Source organism: Pinus tabuliformis, chromosome 3_2, assembly GCF_031772625.1.
Source record: "Pinus tabuliformis cultivar Carrire ecotype Pingquan chromosome 3_2, CPIR1, whole genome shotgun sequence".
Classification (NCBI taxonomy): Eukaryota; Viridiplantae; Streptophyta; class Pinopsida; order Pinales; family Pinaceae; genus Pinus; species Pinus tabuliformis.
In genome coordinates this window covers 258,977,790-258,999,668 of record NC_142302.1, presented here as the reverse complement: position 1 = coordinate 258,999,668, position 21,879 = coordinate 258,977,790, and the positions used below count along the sequence as shown (strand labels likewise).

Sequence of the window (21,879 nt, the reverse complement as noted above, 5' to 3'; positions counted from 1 at the left end):
TCTCAAGAATGTGTCATGCTCGGTATTCTCTTCATATCCAACCACGTTAGATTGTAAGTCGTTACTCATACTTCTACAAGATATCATGCAAGTGACTTCGCCTTACTTGGGTATGACCTCTATTTGCTGGGTTGTTACAACTCGAGGACCATCGTTGGTCATGCCTCTTAGTATTTACCTTATTGCCCTTTGGTTCTAAGAATTCAATTTCCATAACTTGGTAATTCATCACGAACCTTCCTAGTGAGTACAACCATTGTACTCTGGTATTCCCAACACCATATTAGTATCTGCCAATTCTATCACATAAAAATCATCAGTAAGTGTATACTTACCAAGTGTGATGCTCAAATGTGGAACTACCTATGTGCATGTCATATGATACCCATCAACTACCCTCACTTCGAAGCCCTCAAATTCTTAGGTAGGGATGCCTCTCCTTACCACCACAGTTGCATCAATAAAGTTGTATGTTGCTCCACCATCTATCAATGTTATGATTCGTTGCCCTTGTATAGCACCTTTGATTTTGAATGTGTGATATTTAGGGACTCCTGAGAGATTGGCAATAGTACCTCCTTCAATTTTCGAAAGTGGCTTCTTAGCTGCTTTCAAGAATGGTGCTTCTTCAGAAATGCTAGGCTCCTTTCTTGGTGGTTGTGTTGTATCACCCTCATTGTCGCTATCCGAAAATACTTCAATGTAGTGAATCTTTCCCTTTCCCAAACATCGGTGACTGGGTTCCCATGGCTCTTTGCAAGTGAAGCAAAGCTTCTTTCTTCTAAGCTCATTTCGAGTTTCTTCATGCAACCGATCCTTCTTAGTTTCTTTCTATGTTGCACGAGTTTTTGGTACGTGGGTACTTTGGGTACGAGGGAACAAGTATCCGACATGGCAAGAAGCTTTGCCCAATTACTGGAAACGTCAAGTTGGGAGCGGCAATAATATAATATATTAAAATTTAGTATATAAAAATAAAAATATTTATTTATTTCCATCCAAAACTTGCCAATCAAATTCCATCCTGCAAATCCCATCTTGCAATGAAGTATGTAAAAGATTGAACTTTGAAACACTGCCAGAAAATTTATAGAAAATAAAAAAAATATTAATCCATCAACAATTTGCCAATGAAATTCCTTGCCAGCAAAGAAACATGTGAAACTCCCAAACCAAAAAAAGAAAAAAAGGCTATTATTACTTGATTATTATGTGATTTCATGCAACACTATATTATATTCAACTTCGAAATTCAAGTTTGAAAATTTATAAAATGAAACTAACTAACACGCTACTCTTTCTCTTTCTGACCATCACTGTAAATTTTTGAATCTTATCATTACAGCGTCAAGATAGACTTCAAGAAAGTAAACTTATTTGCAATTGTTGAACTTCAAGATTTGCAACAGAAGCTGCCAAGGAATGACTAGAAACTATCTATATTTTGTTGAAACCTTTGCTACATCTCCACGTCTTTGTCGCTTTACAGAGCCCATGCAGTCCATCCCCCTAACTTGACATGTATCACTTAGAAAATAAACAAATGATACCTTCTCTGCTCAAAATAGGTACCCGAAACATCAAAATTTGTAGTAGTGAAGCTTCTGAAAAGCTCCGCAGTACCCATTGAAGCTCTCGGCGATTTTGGAACGTTTCCTACCAGCTCCCAAGCTCTCAGCGATTTTGGAATGTTTCCTACCAGCTCCCAAGCTCTCGGCGATTTTGGAACGTTTTCTACCAACTCCCAAGCTCCCGGCAATTTTGGAATGTTTCCTACCAGCTCCCAAGCTCCCGGTGATTTTAGAACGTTTCCTACCAACTCCCAAGCTCTTGGCGATTTTGGAATGTTTCCTACCAGCTCCCAAGCTCCCAGGAGCATGGGGTACGTGCTCTCCAATGCCTGGGAGCGGTACCCATGTTACTATGGTTTCTTTGTCCAGAGATATCCTCTTTCCCTTATATTTTGGGGGGACTTGTGGTATTCTCCACTTTCGGTGCTACATCTCCCATATCTCGAGTCTTGTTGATGGCTTCCTGCAGTGTGGTAGGATTGAAGGCTTTGACCCATCCGTGTAGTGGTTCAACTAGACCTTCTACAAAGAGCATTACTTGTCTCTGCTACAAGAGGTCTATTACCATGACTGTTGTCCATTCAAATTCTGCAATGTACTCATCAGGTGTCCCTGTATGTTTGATTTTTGCCAATTTCCTAAAATGTATGTCAAGATACCTTCAATTAAAATGCTTTATCAATTGTTGGGTGAAGTCCATATAAGATGTTATGTTGGAGTGTCCCAAGGTGACCAGAACATGGTACCACCATTCATGCGCTTCCCCTTCCAAATGTAAAGTGGCATATCAAATAGTGTATGTTTCCTGCATGGGCTTAAATCAGAAATAGGTGTCCAGCTTTTGTACCCAAGCCCTTGCTGAGGATTTTAATGACCCATCAAAAGAGGGGATGGACGGCTTTCCTACCTTGCACATCAAATCCTGATTTCATTGTTCCCTAGGCCTATTTCAGTATTTAATGTTGTTGTCTTCATTGAAAGATAAATTTGCTCGTGTATTTTCTTCTAGTGTTGCATACTCCCGAAAGTACTCATTAACGAGTCCATCCTACATTGTTGCTCCTTGGTTGCAGGTGGCTGATTGTTTAAAAATTGCGGAAGTAAGGGTCTGTGACTTCTCCCACTAGTCACCCCATTGTTTGCTTGACCAACAAAATTGGACAAATCGGGATTGTGGTTGTTGTTCCTTTCAGCACCAATCTTCTTGCTAGCATTTACACCATTATTACCAAATTGTTTATAGCATGGACAATAAGTTGTATCATTTGTTGTTGTATTTGTATTAATATATTGGTCATTCGTTGTTGCTAATGGGTTATTTCTTACAAGAGACCTATTACCCACCACTTCATTGGCTATATCCACATGAGAAATTTTTCTCCATGATGAACCTAAGTCGGCAGCCCGCCTCCTACTAGCTCATTGTGCCATTTCTTTGCCACCTGAGCCAATCATGTGGTCCCTCACCCACCTGTATTGATCATATGTTTAAAGGTGGGCCTCCCGAATCTAAAGGAATGTCTTGTCATTTGGTAATTGAGTATTGGGTTTATTTATCATGGATACTTCTGGTTATGGATTGATGAGGGGAATTGGCAAAAAGGGTGGGCTTAGTTTGTGATCTTGTCCCTTTGATCTCTTCTGGATGTTACCCTTGGATCTTAGTCCCATGGGATCTCCTTTATTGACCATTTGGTTCTGGGGTGGTACTACTTGGGAAACCCCAACTTTGGGTGTGTGGTCCCACTCCTTTATCCGCATATATTACTCTCTTTCCACTCACTATACCCCATTCATCATTTCTCCCACCTGGGTCCACATTTCCATTCTAGGTCCACATAGGGCCAGCCTCCCTATCCCCTTACCCCCACCTTAGGTCGAGCCTGGAATGATACTCTGGAGGTTAAACCAATTAAAAGAAAAAAGAAAAAGAAAAAGCATAATTGGCCACATTTACTAGGAAATTGTACCACTAAATGCAAAAGATGGTCGAGACAAAATAATTAGCACGTGGGCAAAAGCCAATACATGAGCTCTACCCCAATCCATGGTCATCACCCTGGTTCCATAGGCCCTAGATGAGCCTCCTTTATCATTCAGGAACCCATGATTGTCCCAACCCCTGGAGGGCAATGAACTGCCCTACCTAAAAGGGGGTAATCATTGCTATATCTTACACATCATGCTCTTATGCTTTGAGCCCTGAGGAGCTTTGAGCCCTAGCAGTTAATTAAAGAAATTTCATAAAAGGCAAAAGGCATACAAAGAAGGGTTGAAAAATCAAGGCAGGGACACCTCATGTACCACGATTGCTCCCTCCTACACATTACATACCCAGATGTGGGCTTCCCTTATCTAGCTACCCCTATGCCCCAATATGTGGCCCAGGATTGCCCCTCTCATTTCCTACTCCATTCCACTTATTTATCACTTGCCACCCCCACTAGAGGGATGTACCTTAGACATACTATCCCCTTTAAGGGTTGAAACCACCTAATAAGGTACTTGGTTAACCCCCTTTGGAGCTTGGAGACACTAGCACATGCTAAAACCCACTATGGAAGGGCATGCCATTATGAAGTGCCCACTTTGTTATCCATGGTTTGTAAACTCTTTTACACAATTATTTTAATGACTGGTTGTACTGGAAGCCTAGGGGACACGTTGGATCTTATGCAGGATTACAAGTGGTTTCCATTTGGGTTTGGTCTCCCTATATGGGATCCTAACCCCCAGAGGTCTACATTGGCACATATAGGGTATGCATAGAGAGCCATTGGCCTCCACAACAGCAAACAGCACTCCACGGATCTTCATCAATGCTCAGAGACTACTAGCAATCAACTTTTGGGATGATGGCAATATGCTTGGCACATTATGCCACGCAGGCCCCCACAGGAGCCCCACACTCTTGGCAGGTGTCCCAGGACTTTCACGACGTCATGGCAGCATTCATTGCACCACTCAGACCCTTGCAGAGGGTCTATAGGCATCTTTGATTCATATGGAGGCCCATGGGGTCATTTATGTGCCCTCATACCCACTGGGAGTACCACAGGTCTACTACTTAGAGAACAAGGGGCCACCCCCTTGTCCATCATATTGGAATGTATTCCTTAGTATGGCACTTCAAGACATTATTAGGCCTTTGGAGGGCCCCATGACATGTACATATTATTATTTGGCCCCTTGTGAGGCTTATTTTTCCACTTGTGAGCTAGTTTGGTGGGCTTGTCACCAATAGGGGTTTTATTTGCACATTATTTTATCATTAGGGGCTAATGTAGGCCCATAGGCTAATTCGAACTCCTTAGGAGGCTATATATTGATGTTAGATACATTCTTTTGGATCATCACTTGATTTGGAATCTCTCTAATCATAAAGAACTTCGCATTTTTTCCTTGGAGGATATTTTTGGAGATGGATGAATTTTGATGTATGGATTTGGGCTATTTTTCTTGTCTTGGAGCTTTGTCTTGCAAACGAAATGCTAGTTGGATATACTCTATAACGTTGTAAGTAAATTTTAACATTGTTATTCTTGTTGTTGCATACTGCTAAAATTAAGGCTAGTTGCTACACAATTGAAATGTGGAATTAAGCATGTTTTAGCTAATTTAATGTATGGGCCAATGTTATATGAATGAAATGTCCTAGAGATTATTTGTCTTGGTAAGCTTGCATCATTTGCTTGGAAGTATAAATGCTTGAAGGTCACTTTTCTTTTCTTTCTCTCAACATTGGATGAAGCTGACTCTCTGGGCCTCCTTGATCAAGAAACCAAGTTCTTACTCATCATCATCCTTGACTCCATATCCCCAAGTGAATTAGGCACTAATCCCTAAAAAGGGTGGTCATCTTTTTCACCTTTTACCACTTTTTCCTAGGTCTAGCCCTCAAAGGTCACCTAGGGCATCAATTTCTCGGGAATTTACCCAAGGAAAAACTTGATCTCCTACAAGCTACAATGTCCCCTTTTAGGTCCCCTGCTGGTTTGAGTGGTAACAAGACCACCAAGCTCTTGTCCTCTTTGCCCTACTTTGTCTCCCATAGTTAAATGTTGGGTGTCCCTTTTTCTTCTTACTATAACGATGTCAGTATCTTCTGGAAGCATACAAGGCTTAGGCACTCATAAGCTGGCAAGATGCACAACCTTGATACCACTGTGTCCTAGGATAATTTTACCTCTAGGGTATCTATTCTAACTAGGTTTTTTCTTCAATAAAACATCAACAATAGTACATATTCATAAACAATAAGTGCCCAGCAAATGTAAAGCATTCAACAGTTATAAAGTTTTCAATGGAATCACATTTACTGTCTAATGAAATAGAGTTTGCATCCAAGTCAAGAATCCCCCCAATATTGTTTCAATGTCATAAATCATGCTATATTTAGTTGACTGCCCCCTGACCAATAATCCACTAATGAGATTCTGACAATAAACTAGTTCACCAAATAACATTGTCATATTCATCGAAGTGTCATTGTGTTAATCTAGCATCTAACGTTATTCTACCCTTACATCAACAAAAGGTCGAACTAGCAAACTTAGGGATGTAATTTACTGGCCTCATGGAGGCACACAAACTGGCCACAGAATCCTTTTATCCAATAGCCCGTAGAGGTATTCAAATCGGGGGCACCGTGTCGTAGGACATCTTTGGAATGTGCTCTATTCGAGATCCCTTCACCGCACTTCAACCACACTAGCTTTACACAAGCGGTCTAGTGATGGGACCACTTTCGCCCATGGTGACTCGCTTAAATAGACAGGTCGAAATAGCGAATTTATTGCTCGACAACCCATGTTGTCTTTAATGCTTGATTGGTGCTTCAGGAAAAACCATACGCTTTCCAGGTGAAAGTGTCATCGTTAAACTCAATGGGCAAGATGTCTTATGATGTGCCTTTCTGGTCTGGAAGAAAACAAGCAAACTAAGCCCTCGAATTCGGTCTTTTAGAGCATACGCTACTTCACTACACACTTTGGTAGCTCCCAAGGTAATCCGCACTATACCTGAACAATGACTTGTGGTTAGTAGACCACAGGATGTCACAGGAAGGTCTGGTTCCCAATGACAGAACTCAGTGACGATGAAATGTCTTCAACCTGACCTTTGCTCCACAGAGAACCACTGCCTTCAGATCGTACCCAAGTTGTTTCACAAATATATTGTGCTAGGACAAGGAAAATCGTAAAAACCAAACCCAAGCTGCTCCAATGTTGTGCCAGAACAAGGGAAAGGGTGACTGGGTAGGATGGGATCACCTCCACCGAAACTAGTCAAGAAAGAGAAAGGGGTTGTAAAACCCTCAGAGCTGCAGGCTCAAAGAAAACAGAGACAAATCAATCCAATTCAATGCTTCCCAAATGATTCTAACTCTCTTGTATTTATAGATTCCTTCATGGGCTCCCAAATGAGAGGGGTTGTGAATGCCACCCCCAATTTTGGGTTTTTTGGCCCAGACAACCCAACATTTTCACAGCGTTGCCCCAACATTGGGAAAATTGGGTTTTCCCCCTTTATCAAGACTATACCATACGGGATTGGATAGGCCATTTCGTCCTTCCATAGGAAATTAATTTGTAGGGGATATTACAACGGGTTACACTGCAATCTTGGAATAAAAGAACTATTCGTGGAGAAAAATCAAGAAATGGCCTGATGGTGGAAATATCTGTGGAAACTGAAGGCTAGCCCTTAGAAAGTCTCTATGTGGCTAGCCCTTAGAAACAAGGCATTAACATGGGAGTTTGTCCAAAAGCACACTAGGCATGGTCCAAGTCATTACATACTGTGAAAGCTGTCAGCAGAAACTATTGATCACCTACTAAAAAGCTGTCCATATGTGGAGAAAGTTTGAGCAGAAATGCATGTACTAACAGTTTGCAAGGGCAGTTGGCAAGGACAGTTTGTAGATGAGTGTATGCAGAATTGGGAACAGCATAAGGAATTAAGAGTCTTTGGAGGGCTACCCTTACTGGTATCATGGGAGATCTGTCTTGCCAGAAACTCAGAGATCTCCCAACACAAGTTAGTTCGATCTTTCCCATGCGCCTCACAAATCAGACATATATTTAAAAGTTTTAAAGCACCAGAGAAGAGGCCTACAGAAAAGAGAATTACCCATTTCCCAATTGAAAAAGCCGGGTAGTTGGGCTATTTTGATGGGGCAAGTCAAGGGCAGACTGAAGGTATTTTATTTATAAGTGATTATTATTTCTTCAAATTCAAGGCTGGAATATAAAGTGGTTCAAATAACTAAACAGAGTTGTTGGCATTCAAACTGCAGCTGAAAGCGATTAGAGAAAAGGGGTGACAGAACTACAGGTGTTTGGAGACTCCCTGTTGGTAATTAAATGAATGACAGGGCTAGCTAGGAGGGACAATATGATTCTCCAACCAATCCTGGAGCAGCCGAAGAGAATAGCACAAGGCTTTACTGAAATCTCCGTCCATCATGTGTATAGATAACTTAACACTAAGGCAGACGCACTGTCTCAAGAAGCTTGTTGCTGAACCCAATGACTGACATTCTTATTGACCAAAGGAACTAAGTTATTCAGACAAAAAGTCAGATGTCTGTGAAAAGAGCATGAGCAATAATCTCAAATGATAAGGATCCAAAAATTTCTGTATTGATATTTTGTTTATAGAACTGTTTCACGGTTTGTGCAAAGGAAATTCTACGTCCTTTTCTTTTAATTGATTAAATTCTGAGGCTGGATAGAGGAGGTGAAAGCCTAGGTACAGACCCTTTACGGGGTGCCATGACTCTCATTTTTTTTTGAGAAATATTCATATGGGAATAACAGGTGGAAGACTGCATTTAAAATATTGGCTGTAGGTTTGCATAAGCCTGTAAAATTTGTTTTTGAATGTGATTATGTGAGAGACTTTCTAAAAATGGAAGAGGTGGCTGTCAGCGTTTGGATGGTTAATGAAGCCCATGAGGGCTTTTCTTTCAGCACTCAACCTATATCCAAATTTTCAATTCAGTCAGTCATCACTCCTCCCAGGCTTATTTATGGTACATCGGTGTTAGGGACAGGTCTCTGGACCTTTCTGGCCATGCAAATTGTATATTTTAAATACTCTTTAAAACTGTTAAGTTGTTTGGTGCAGTTTTAAAATCCAGGATAGCATTTTGGGCCTTGGCATAGTTATGAGTCTCCTGTTGAGGATATATGTGAAAATATACAGCTCTGTTATGAGTTTAGATTTAATGAAGGCACGAATACTCTCTTTGGAGTGTTTTTGATAGAACATAATAAAGACAGTTTGTAATCCCTGGATCTATGATAAAGCGTATAGGAAGCATTGACTTTATGCCTTAGGGTTGTTTTGTTTTCATCTTTTGAAATGTTGAAACTTGCATCTGCAGAATGTACACTTCACTTCTATATCTAATAAAAGGTTACCAGTTTTTCCCATGGAATAAAAAAGTATATATGTCACCTGTCTCTGACAAGCAGACTGTAAAGTATTGAATGCATCATCAAAGGCAGCAGCATGGATCCATATCCATAAATATCGTGTTGGATTGTTCTCATCCTTTCCATCACTGTTAATAGCACATCCATCCTTCAAGTCTATGTTGGTTGTCTCTTTATGCATATTACTAGCAGATGGACACCACAAGTAAGTCACAGGTGCAATAGAGCCGTGAGGGGATTCCCCAACTTTGTTCAACTGCAAATGTAGATTTTTAGACATCGCTCAAATATATAGTTTGTACAATCATATACTAGATTTTCTGAGAAAAAGAACACAACAAAGTCACAATAGGGAACCTATTTCCACAAACTGCCTTACCATAGCAGTCCCATAGCACACTCCGCATAATTCAGCTTTTTGCATTTCTGACATGGATGCCACTGATGGTGGTGCAGGCTCTAGTACCATTCTCAGAACATTCAAAAGGGAACCCTGCCAAATATAGATAAGAGAACAAAAGTGCAATCAAAATAAAGTAATAAAAACAACAAACAGGCAGCAAGTGCTTGAACTACATGCAAAAGAATGCTTCCTGATACTACAAAGTAAATCTATCAAGTTCAACATCCTATCCCTGCAGAACAGCAGTAGGAAGCAATGAATTAAAGAGTCAGCGACTGCACTTGCCTCAGGGCCCTCCAACTGAACAGCGCTAAAGTAGCTTGCATCATGCAGCAGTGCCCTCGACTTGGACCATTTCAACACAGCCCTTGATCCTCTGCCTCTGCATTTTAAAGCATTTTTAATCAAGGGGATGCATACTGAGATCCCCCTAGCCTAAGACGTTACTACAGTCCAATTTCCTGCTGCAGGAAAAGTGAAGGCTTATCTTTTATCTCTGAGATTTTCATAGGCAATTTTCTAAAATACTTTGGCATTAAATTTCAATCATTGTCACCACTCTGAATATACTGAACTACTTGTTTCACCTGCGCATCTGCATGTTGTGTACTGGTACAATATTTCAAAGTTTAAAAGTTTACAAAGATGATCTACACTTCAAAAACAAACAGATCCTTCGAGCATTTTAACGATACATTCTCGGAAGATGCGGTCACTGATTTTACTATAAAGGTTATTCTGTTCAAATGGGAACATCTGTCAAGCACTTAACACATCTGCAAAACTTGAAACCCATGTCCAACAGGACAGCACTATCCAACCGAGGGAGTATGTCCGCTTTAAGTTCACTTAATTTACTTAGTTTAATTTTGGTGCATTGTTAACCTAAAATGCAGCATTTTAAGCCATAATTTGCAAATAAAACTATCAAAGTTGAAGCCATAATTTGCAAATAAAATGATCAAAGTTGTATTTTGTATGTAAAGCTGTTTCTTGATGTTATGACGCACTGCGAGCGTCATATATGCAGGCAATAAGAAAACAGAGAGATACAGTTTGAGAAAATAGACAGACACAGAGCAAATCCAAATTCTAAACTTGCACAAAATTTTGTAGACCGAATATCCGGCAAGTCTTTTAATGCTGGTGAATTCCCACAATTGGCAATTTCTCGGAAACATAAACTTATATTAAAGACAGGCCAAGCATTCTGTCAAACTCATTATTCTTCAAACATATGAAAGTATGAGATGGTTCATTGATGCGTACCTGCCAAAAAACCCCAACGGAAGATAGTAGCCCCATTTCTTAATCATTTTGAATCTCTTGGCATGCCAGACATGCATTACAAGCCTTGCAGTGCCGTCTCTAGAGTATCCAAAACCACCAACACTCCCACCTTTGAGCTCAATTCTTCGACGGACACACCTGCAAAGTTTCCTCAACTTTTCCGCATCATTATCATGGCCGTTTTCCTCCGCTGTTTTAGTCTTGAAACGATTGAATCTAGTCAGTGCGTCCCGCTTCCGCTTCTTCCAGAGGTTGACCTTGCGGTTGAGGTAGCTTGTGGTCCTGCGCCGCTGGCTACGAGGCACAGTAAAATCTTGGGCATCCTCCTCTCTCTTCCTTTTACGGAGCTTTACTCTCTTCTGGATGATAGAATAAAATGCTTCCACCTCCGGCGCTCTGGCATCTGCCAACTTTGTTACATTCACAGCGCGAGGAGGAAGGCGATGACGCATTTTGGATTCTTCTCCTTTCTCAATATGAATTTCCCGAGTCAAGCAAATATTGGGTATGTTTAATAACTCTATGTTCTGCCCATGGCAACGCTGATTTTATTTGTATAGTCTTTACTTTTTGCGCCCGATAAAGGCACGATTTTCTGTAGTGAATATACAATTCTGTGATTCCTTAGGTGTTCTATCTTTCTTGTAACTGCGAACCATAAGCTGGAATTTTACCTGGTTTCTCGCTCACCAGTGGTCATGAACTGGTATTTAAACCACGCTCTACAATAGAGCCCTCAATGTTTAACTGCGCCACCCAGAATCCGTGTTCTTGCTTAACTGAAAGAAAAAGGGAAAAATCTTGCAGACGTCAAAATGCTGTATGAGCGTTAGTTTTTTTTGTTATTGTAAATATCCAGCTCGGGAGGAGCAAAAGTCTCACCAAACACTTGTAGGGTTTAAGGTTTTAGCAGTTGCATTGCAAGTAACCAAATTCTTAAGGACTTACAATTGGTTTTGCCGGTAACAGCGCCATGATTTAAATGCTGAGAAGCCTTGTCACGTACTGTCATGAAGTTTTCCAATGAGGGTCCACGAGTTTAATTAATGAAATGATATTTTGAGTTTAATTAAGAAAGAAAGAAGAAAGATTATTTTAATGTCTACGAGGCTAAAGATAGTCTATGGGACAGATTGCTTCTTCATCAACTTGATGTATTCGGCCTTTTTTTTGTGAAGCTTCACAATAAATGCTTTCAATTTTTTGACAAACCCCTCGCTAAATAGAGTATCCCAAGAGCTACCTGCCAGCGTATTTGCATAACTTTCCATGTTGTCTTTGAAGGCCTCACATTCTAAAATGAAATGTTTTTATGTTTCCACTTTTCCGGAAGAACAAAAAATGCATACCCTTTCCTCCTACACTTCCTTTGGCCTTTTCCAGTGCCCTGTTTCACAACGGAGTTGATGAGAATTAGTCCTTAACTAAGCAATAAGAATTTTGGCTCTCCAAGAGATATTGGCCTCTATGTATGCTTTTGGTTGATGATTATGAGTGAGATTAAACACTTCGATATAGTAATTTTTCTTTCTTCCTAGCTCTTTATCCCAAGTACGTTTGTGGAATTTTTCCATAACAAAAGCTTTTATCTCTTTGATGTTTATGAGACACACATTTACTAAACCATTTGTTATTTTGCTGCATCCAAGTTTTTTTTCTCTTGCACAATCTATAATTAAAGACAACCTTAGGCCATCTACCCTCTTCCATTTGCTCAATTTTTTTTAAATACAATTGCTTCAATAGGAGCAGTCCCTGTTTCACTTAACAAAATATCATAAGGAACTGCACTTTTAATCTTAAATTTGTTTGTAATCAAACGCTTCTGAATTTTCTCAATTTGTCTCCACTGCATGGCGGAGGTAATGCTAGCCCACAGTTCACAACCATAGAGAATCACCGGAATCACTAGAAGCCCAAAAAGAATTTGAGTGGTCTTCCAGTCCCATAACTCTGCCTCTCTACACCTATTTTGAAAAACATAAAATGTTTTCCAACCCCCCAAAGTTCTTTTCTTTCTACAACCATTCCAGCGTAGATTTTTGTTGAAGTCAATCCTGAGGTATTTGTAATCCGCAACTTCTTCCAGAATGTTTCCTTCAAAGTAGAACTTATGATGGTTATGTTTTCTTTTCTTAGAGAAGACCACTACTTCCGTTTTGTTGATATTGACTTGCATCCCCACACTTCTACAAAAATGCTCAAGGGATAGTAAGTGCTCTTGCAAACCAAGAGACTTGCATCCCCACACTTCTACAAAAATGCTCAAGGGATAGTAAGTGCTCTTGCAAACCAAGAGCCGATTTAGCAATCAGAATAAGGCCATCTGTATACAAAAGAACCCTTATAACAAACTTGCACAAATAGATACCATCACCCCCTTGCGAATTTAACCACTCCTCAAGCTTGTCGATATATAAACCAAAAAGGGTAGGAGATAGTGGGCAACCTTGCTTGACCCCAATATCGCTTCTAAAACTTCCAAAACTATCTGTTGAAGTTCTAATTTTGACTTTCACATCTTCATACAGCATATACACAGCTGCTCTCAAATGTTTAGGAACCCCAAGTTCCTCCATTCTCTGCCAAAGTTTGTCCCTGGGAACCGAGTCAAACGCTTTTCTGAAATCAACAAAGCAACCAAACACTTCTTCCTTTTTCTCCCAAACTTTTTCAAGATGTGCCTTAAAGTTATGCAATGATCAACTATGGAATGTTTAGGTCTAAAATCTGTTTTCCCTTTAGCACGCTTATCTCTTTCTTTTGCCCACTTGCTAATTTTGTTTTCTAGCATGCTTCCAAATAGCTTTGCAAACAAAGGGTTTATCATGATGGTCCTATAATTGGAGGGATTATTGACGTCACCACTCTTGAAAAGAGGTATTGCCAGACTAGTTGACCAATCTGTGGGGAGCCCTTATTGTATGATGTTGTTGAAGATTTTTGTAATGTGAGGTGCAAGAATCTTTGAGCCCCACTTTAGATATTCTGCTTGGAGTTCAGCTAAGTCTTTTGCTTTTCCAACGCCCAACTTCTTGATACCCATCTCTACCTCTTGTACCGTGAAGAGTTCAGTATTAGTGTTGACCAAGGGGAGAGGGTCAACCTTGGGAACCTTCTCATAAAGTTGTCCTGCATAGTCAAACTATTTAGAAGCTGTAATATTATTTCCAATTGTTATCTTTTTCGGTTGGAGCTTCTTCCGAAATAATTTGGGATTATTTTTCCCAAGGAAGATTAGTTCTTCCCTCCTTGAAACCATGAAATCGGCATTTTTCTTGCTTAATAACTGCTTGTACTATTTGAGCTTTATGTTATCCTTGTTTGACTCGTTCCACATTCTCCTTGCCTTTTTGCATTCCTCGTCAAACCAAGCATTAACCGGAAAGCAATTTGTTTCAGACTTCTTAATTTTTGTTCTTTTGCACTTTGCAAGTGCACATTGAATTAAATGTGTTAATTCATGACTATGAAGGCTGTGAATTGTAATTTTCTCCTTCTCAAAGAGCCTCTCTAGCGTCATTTTGAAGGTATTACAATTTTATGGGGTCAAAAGAATTCTACCCTGTGGGAGATGTTGTTGGACATGCTGAATTTTTTACTCTAATTGTTTTTTTCCAATCCAAGAGAAACATAAATAAATTAGCTTGTGATCTGATTTGAAATCCCACCGCTGATCTCCAACCAAAACTTCTTCCATTTTCTCACACAAACCATGCGAGCAAATTACATAATCTACGACACTTGCTCCATTGTAAGTATTGCAAGTGAAATTACCAGACTTTTCCCATCTAGTCAAGCCATTACAAATGACTAAATCAAAAGTCCCACATAGTGTAAGCAATTGTTCACGAAAGAGATTGCAGCCCTTGTCCTCTGAAATTCTTTCCCGCTGATGATTACTTTCTTCTGTAAGCCAAATAGGGTCACAATCATCTTTACAACAAAGAATTTTAGCTTGCTCACTTGCAGTCCTAGCATTGAAATCACCCACTATAAGGACTCAACCTAGCTGTGAATATGTTGCAATATCCGCTTTTAAAGCTACAAATGGATCTTTGTGGTCAAACCCTCTACCTTTGTAGATTTTTGAAACCTGTGGCGCAAAATAGCATGCTGCAATTCTGATGTGGTTTCCATTTTTTGATATTTTAAACCAAATGAATTGCTTATTTGAGTCTTCTTTTTCTAACTGAATAAGACAATCTTCTTTCTCCCTTACTAAAACCATGATACCCTCGTGCCCTTTGCCATTCCCTGCTGCCTTGTTCCACACTGCCATCTTCCAATATCGTTCAAACAAAGGTGTCTTGCACCCTTCATGCTCATGTTTCTATGAGGCAAATTATGTCTCTATTTTCCACAATAGGCCCTAACCGAAGTGCTCGTCTCCATGGGTAACCTCTGCAGTTCCAACAAACTAATCTCAAGGAAACCTGGTATGACTTGATTGCTATTTATTTTGACATGCAAGACTCACATTTGAGTCTTTGTCCCTGTTTTCCCATACCGACCTTGCTTTCTGATTTTCTGTTGAAGAGTTTGTTGCCTATTCTTTATTACCATCTCGCTGCGCTGTTCTAGAAGGAGGTCCAAATTGCATTATCACAGCTTTGCCTTTATAAATCCATGCTCTCTTTCCTTCATCTCTTGCTGCCCTAACCTTTAAAATTTCCTCCCTTCTTTCCTCCTGTTGTTTTACAGTTAAATCTTCTTCTGAGAAAAAACGAGAACCCCTCAAGAGATGTTTCTTGCTTAAAATAATATATTTATCATGCAAGCTAGGCATAATGAATTTTATGGCCCTGGCTCTCTCCCCGTTAAACTTACCCACCCTCCATGTTTGGCATATTTTTCCTTGCCATAACAACTTGTCTTTCAAGAAGTCTCTTGCAAGGTCAAGAGTACATTCATTTTTCCCATAGTCTTTCATCCCTTTAATAATTATGTTTGATGCCCTATTTTGTCTTTCCTTGCCTTCACTATCTTGCATGTTGTCAACCTGAATATTTGTTTCTCCTTCCTTATTAGCAGAATTGCCAATAACTTGAGCCCAAGTTTTGGAAACTTTGGTGTAATATCCTTTCGTTTCTTCTCCTGCATTCTCTTCATGGTTGTTTATTTGGGCAATCATTTTCCCTTTATCCTGGGATGATTTCACATCCACCACCTCTGTACTTTCCAATACAAATTTCTTTATGTTTTGCACATCCACCTTCATGTGTTGCCATTCTATCTTCCCTATCAAGAGAGCTTCCTGTAGCAATGTTACTTGTTCTTTTAAAATTTTATTGCTTTTGCTAACGCCTTGTTCTCAGCCGTTATTATATGAATTTTATGATCTCTTTCCTGCCCTTTAGCTTCTAAAACCTCCAACCTTTGTTTTGCATTTAAAAATTCTTTCACATAAGATCAGATGACCAGGTGAGAAGTGTGGGTGTGAGACTATATAAGGCAGAATCATCAATGACTTTTCCTTTGGACTTCTTGTTGCCACGTGCTTGTGGAGGAGACTTGTTTGAGTTCTTTTTGCGAGGGTCTCGATTACTTTTCTTTTGAGACCGTTTCTTCCTTGTTTGCTCCCATTTTAGACGAGCTATTCTTCATTTTAAAATGCCCCGGTATTGTTTGGCATTAACCCAAACCCACTTCCCTGTTTTGGTGGATGAGGCAATTTTCACTTGTCCTAAATAATTTGTCTCCACATGTTCTGAAATTTCTGGTTCCTTTGTCATGTTTGAATGCATTTGCGGCTGCTTGCTCACTGCTCGATACTTCTGATGCATAAAAAACTCCCTACTCTCACACTACTCACTGTTCACTGTTCACTGCTCGCTGCTCTCACTGCTGCCCACACTGCTCACACTGCTCTACTCATACTACTGACCACACTGCTCACCACGTTGCTCAATGGTTGGACAAAAACCTCCAACTAATTCAAACCGAGCTACTCCTCCAAATTTAGTCGTGCTAAATCGACTGCCAAATCCTCCATAAATTATTCCTCTAATTATAATGCGAAAGCTGCGGCCATCTAATTATTCCTCCATAAGTTATTCATCTAATCACTATTCCATCCACTGCAGAGTTGGGAAAATAAGAAGACGCCTTGAAATGATATTTTATGGCACTATTAGTTCCATGCTTTTTGCGTTTTGCAATTCAATCTTTTTTTTTCAATGTAATGATGAGCTTGCCCAACTTTCCAACAATCCCCTCGCTGAAAAGACAATGCCAAGAAACCAATGCTAACATATTCCCGTAACTTTCTCTGATGTCTTTGAATGCATCACGTTCCAAAATGAAATGTTTTTTCTGATTCGACTGCCCCATACATGCAAAATGTACACACTCGTTCTTCCCAAGCTTCTTTAGGCCTTTTCCACTGTCCTATTTCACACCGAAGTTGATTCAAGTTGGTTCTTAATTAAGCAATAAGAACCTTTGCCCTCCACAGAATGCTAGCTCCAATGAACTCTTTTTGTTGTAGATCACACCTAGGTTAAATTCCTCAATGTAGTACTTCGTCTTTCTACCCAACTCTTTTCCTCGTACCCATTTATAAAACTTCTCCATAACAAAAAAATTTAGTTCCTTGCTATTATATTCCATTTTTGCATCCATATGTAGTTTTGTTTCATCCAAGTTTTCTTTCTTTCGCTCATGCCTTCATTGAAGATAACACTAGGCCATCTACCTACTCCCATTTGCTCAATTCTTTTTAGATATCTTATGAGCAGCACCATAACGAAAATATCAAAGAAATATATACAATATTTGTGTTGTTGGAACATACTTCTCCATAATGAAGATCTTAAAGAAATATATAAAATATTTGGATTGTTGGAACATACTTGGTCTTTTTAGATATCTTATGAGTTGCACCCTAACAAAAATATCAAAGAAATATATAAAATATTTGTGTTGTTAGAACATACTCCTCCATACCGATCTCAAAGAAATATATAAAATATTTGGGTTATTGGAACATACTTCTCGGTTGACCATCAAGATGAACTAGAGTTTGGGTTTCCAAGTGGAAATTCTAATTTTCAAAACATTTGAATTGGTTATTACTAGTGTTGTACAAAATGTATGGGCTTTTTTGGGATTTTTTTAGGTCACTAACAAAATTTTAAAACTTTCTAAACTTTTTATAAGTTAACATTGCAAATTAACATTTATTGTTTTTTAATAATAATTTAATTTATTTATTATTAATTTGATTAGTTGTTAATTTATGTATTTTATTGTTCACTTTTTGATTAACGAATCCAAAATTACAAGGGTCCCATCGCTAGTGTGGTCTTGCGCTGATAGCAAGGTAAAAACAACGCAGAAGTATTAATGAGCAATTTGAACACGGATTTATTTTTCAAATACTAAGAAAATCCAATGTCGAGCAAGCTCTGCAACACCTAGCAACAATTGGATAGTCATCGTCCTTATTGATTAAGGATTAAAATATGATAACTTTTGCGACCATAGAGAGAATAAAATAGAATATAATTCCTTGTTGGTTAAAAGAAAAAGTAAAAAAAAAATTAGCATGAACATTAGCAAAGGGAATAAAACGTACTAGTGTAGATGTGTGGTTAGTAATGCCATTGATAGAGGCCTATAAAAAGGTAAATCATTCTGGTTATTTCCATATCCATTTGTTGTGATCCCATCTTCTCTCTTTGCTTTTCTTCATTCTTCTCACGGTTACAAAAAAAAATAACAAAAATTATATACAAAGTACACATAATGGGTTTTTTGGTATTCATGTGATAAAAGTGAGAGATTTAATATATTAGTACAAAGTTTTAAGCATGTAATTAGCAACTTAAACATATAAAATGAGATTAAAAGAGATGGGTTATGAGTTATACAAAAGGGGTAATGAGATGAAGGCATCATAATTCCAATTAAAAGTATGTAAGTGATGGTTGTAAGTAACCAGGAATTGGAAGGGTTGTGGACAATTTTTTTCTTTTTCTTTTAAGACAAAGGACGCCTTATGAATCATTTATTTGATTATATTATAAATAGGCTTCCACCAATTTCATGAAAGAGATACCTTCTTAGATCTTTAGATGTTGCAAAATGGAGTATTTACATAACTTAGTATGAATAAGTTTTATCCATATGAACCTTGAATTGGGTTATGATTTTTGAGTCATAGGTTTCATAATCTGAAGAGATAAAGTTGAAACCATAGGGGAAATACTTTTTAGAGACCATATTAGCTCGCACTTTTGGATATTCAACACTTGAATATGTAAGACATTAAGTAAACTTTCTTGTTCTTGTAATATTATCTATAAGATTTTGTATTTTCCTAGTTGAGTTTTTAAGAGATTAATATGACTCATTATGTTTCCTTGGAAAAAACCATAATTTCATTATAAGATAAAAAGAGATGGCATATTGTATATTACACATTTAAGACCAACATTTAAGCTTATGCATACTTGGTATTCAAGAGACCTATCCCCATATTTCTCTTAAAGAGTAGGATAAGATAAACATGGAGTATCATAAATAGCTCAAACATGTTTACTTATCTGCTATGTGTTGCTTGCATCACTTTAAAGCAATAGTTTGCTTCAAACTTTATTATATATAGAAGGCGGACTTTGAATTGTTGATCAACAACGATAAATTACTCCAAAAAACACAGTAAAAAATAAAGGATAGATCCATGCTGAGAGATTTGATGACATTAAGATGTGATCCTTGTATACAAATTGTTCCTATTGTCCCTTAATGATCATTAGACCTTCTTTGGAGAAGTCTACATTGTTTTGTTCAATTCTATATATACATGATGAAAATATATAGTGGAAATATTTGATTCAAATGTTTTGAGTTGGTCATAAATGGGAGTCAATAGCAAGTGTTTCATCAATACAAGCCCTTCATCTACTTGTTAACAACCATTGAATCTCCCACTACTTGCATATTTAAAATAAAATATGCTCTAGCAGTTTTGAGGAGGAGCTTTATTGACATCAACCTTACAAATTTGTTAGAACAAAATTTCAAGAATGCCTTAAATTTAATGAAATGGAAATCAAAAAGGAAAAGTGTGCCCCTATGCTCCAGATTTATCCATGGGCACCTCTAAAGTATCCCTTGGTTTTTTAACTTTAGCAACATTCTTAAGCCCTTTGAAATAGAACATAACTGAATAACACATTAATTGAGGAATATATTTGTTACTAAATAAAGTTAAAGTTCTAATAAGTGAAATTCTCTTGGCAATCACAAATGGCAATGCTCTAATTAGTTTTATGCTCCTTATTTCAAACCACTTGTTCACAAAGTTTTCAATAATGTCCCCTTGCCAACTAACCTTATGCCCTATAAACCCCTTCAACTATAGCTAAACATATTTTTCATATGAACAACTCACTAACAAATGATTGATAATATCTTCAACTTGCTTTAAAGTACACATCTCTCAAGACCTTGCTTGGTTCTTTTTTGTAGGACATCTCATGCAATTGTTCCTTAAAGCTATCCATATGAAAGAATTCACCTTGATTGGAGCTATTATTTTCCATGCATGTTACTACCATCAAGGTTATTCATTTTGAATCTCATCAACAAACAATATTTTCTACCTAAGCTTAAGATATATGTACCCAACAAGATATTTTGTTGACCATACCAATGAATTTTGAGTCTTAGCACTAAATCTCTTTGTTCTAAGGATCTACTAATTGATATAACTTGTAAATCTCTCTATCACAAAGTGCATTTAATATTTCATCTAACAAGCTTAGTGATTTTCCACATCCCACTGATGGATAGTCCCGAATCTTGCATGCTCCCCATTTATAGTCTTTCATACTAACTAGTTGCCTACAAGTGGAAAGGCTTGTACTAGTGCTTTCAATACTATTGTGCTATCATAAAATGTTTGATTAGCTTTCCTACCAGATCAATCATAGAAAAGAGATTCAATATTTTTGACATGTGACTTGCTTCCACAAATTTTCTCCAAACATTATTTTGCACACACCTCTTGTATCTAAGGCTTTCCGAAAGAAACAAATATTTTTTAGCCCTCGTCCACCTTCTTCCTTTGATTTTCATACATTTGTCCATTTAACCTATGGTATACAATTGTTTTCCTTATTTGTAATCCATAAGAAATTGAAGACTTTCCTCCTAAGTTTTTCAAATAATCTACTATAATATGCTAGAGGACACCAACATACAACGATTGCTTCAAACACCTAGAGTTGAACTCCCTCCAGTTCACCAAGGGTTTACTTCACCACAAACTCACCCCTTTGTCAATTTATCAATGAGATAATGTCAGTCTTTGATGCCATACCCATTTGGTTTCAATGGAAACCCTTGGTATTTGATCCCTACTATAGATCTATTTTATGGAAATGGAAAGTTTATTGGATCATTTCTTCACATTCTTCTTCTAATCTATGGAAGGACATTGAAGATATTAACAAATTCACTTCTAATCCCATTGTTATATAATAAGCATCTAAAATATCCTTTAGTTCATTTGCATCCCTTAGAGACTCGGCATTAAACAACAACACATCATTAATAAACAATCAAGGAGTTGATGCTATGGTTCAACCTTTTTTTATCCCTTTTATTGATCCTGTTCTACTTTTTTTAGAAATACTTTACTCAAACCTTCTACAACCAGGAGGAATAAGGATAATGGACATCCCTCTGCCTCAACCCTTTGGAAGTTATGAAAAAATTTGATGTTAATCCATTTATTAGAACATGAAATTACGCTAATCCATACCATTATCCAATTTACCACCTACAAAGTAGTTTATATGCATTAAGACGAGCTTAGGTACACCAAATTAGTGTCCAATTTGATATCAAGGTTTGGAATATTCTTTGTTCTAATATAGGTAAACCCTCTCGAGATAGTATAAGGGCTTCATGGATATGTTCCTTATTGAGGAAGGAAAATTGTTCCCATGAAATGGAATGAAAGAATATTTTTCTGATCCTTGAAGCTATCACTTCTACCATGATTTTATACAAATAGTTGTATAATGACATCGATCAGGAGACTGGGGATTATTGTTTTCCAGAATAAGAGCTATGATTTTGGAATTGATGGCCATAGGGACACGTCTAGATGTTTTTGTCTCCTTGACTACCCTCAACAAGTCCTCCTAAATCATGTCAT

General features: G+C 38.1%; 1 protein-coding gene across 1 annotated transcript in view; it reads right to left on the bottom strand.

The window, feature by feature from the left end:
- The window catches only part of POP1 (ribonuclease Ps), a 258,593-nt gene extending 246,921 nt beyond the window's left edge, over nucleotides 1-11,672 (bottom strand). Inside the window, exons 1-4 of the mRNA XM_089416212.1 lie at nucleotides 10,686-11,672; nucleotides 9,702-9,798; nucleotides 9,393-9,506; nucleotides 9,036-9,269 (exon numbers count right to left, since the gene is read on the bottom strand). Coding sequence (XP_089272338.1) covers nucleotides 9,036-9,269; nucleotides 9,393-9,506; nucleotides 9,702-9,798; nucleotides 10,686-11,158 — 918 coding nt within the window. The 5' untranslated portion in view covers nucleotides 11,159-11,672. The remainder of the gene's footprint in view (nucleotides 1-9,035; nucleotides 9,270-9,392; nucleotides 9,507-9,701; nucleotides 9,799-10,685) is intronic.
- Between the last annotated feature and the right edge of the window lie 10,207 nt (nucleotides 11,673-21,879).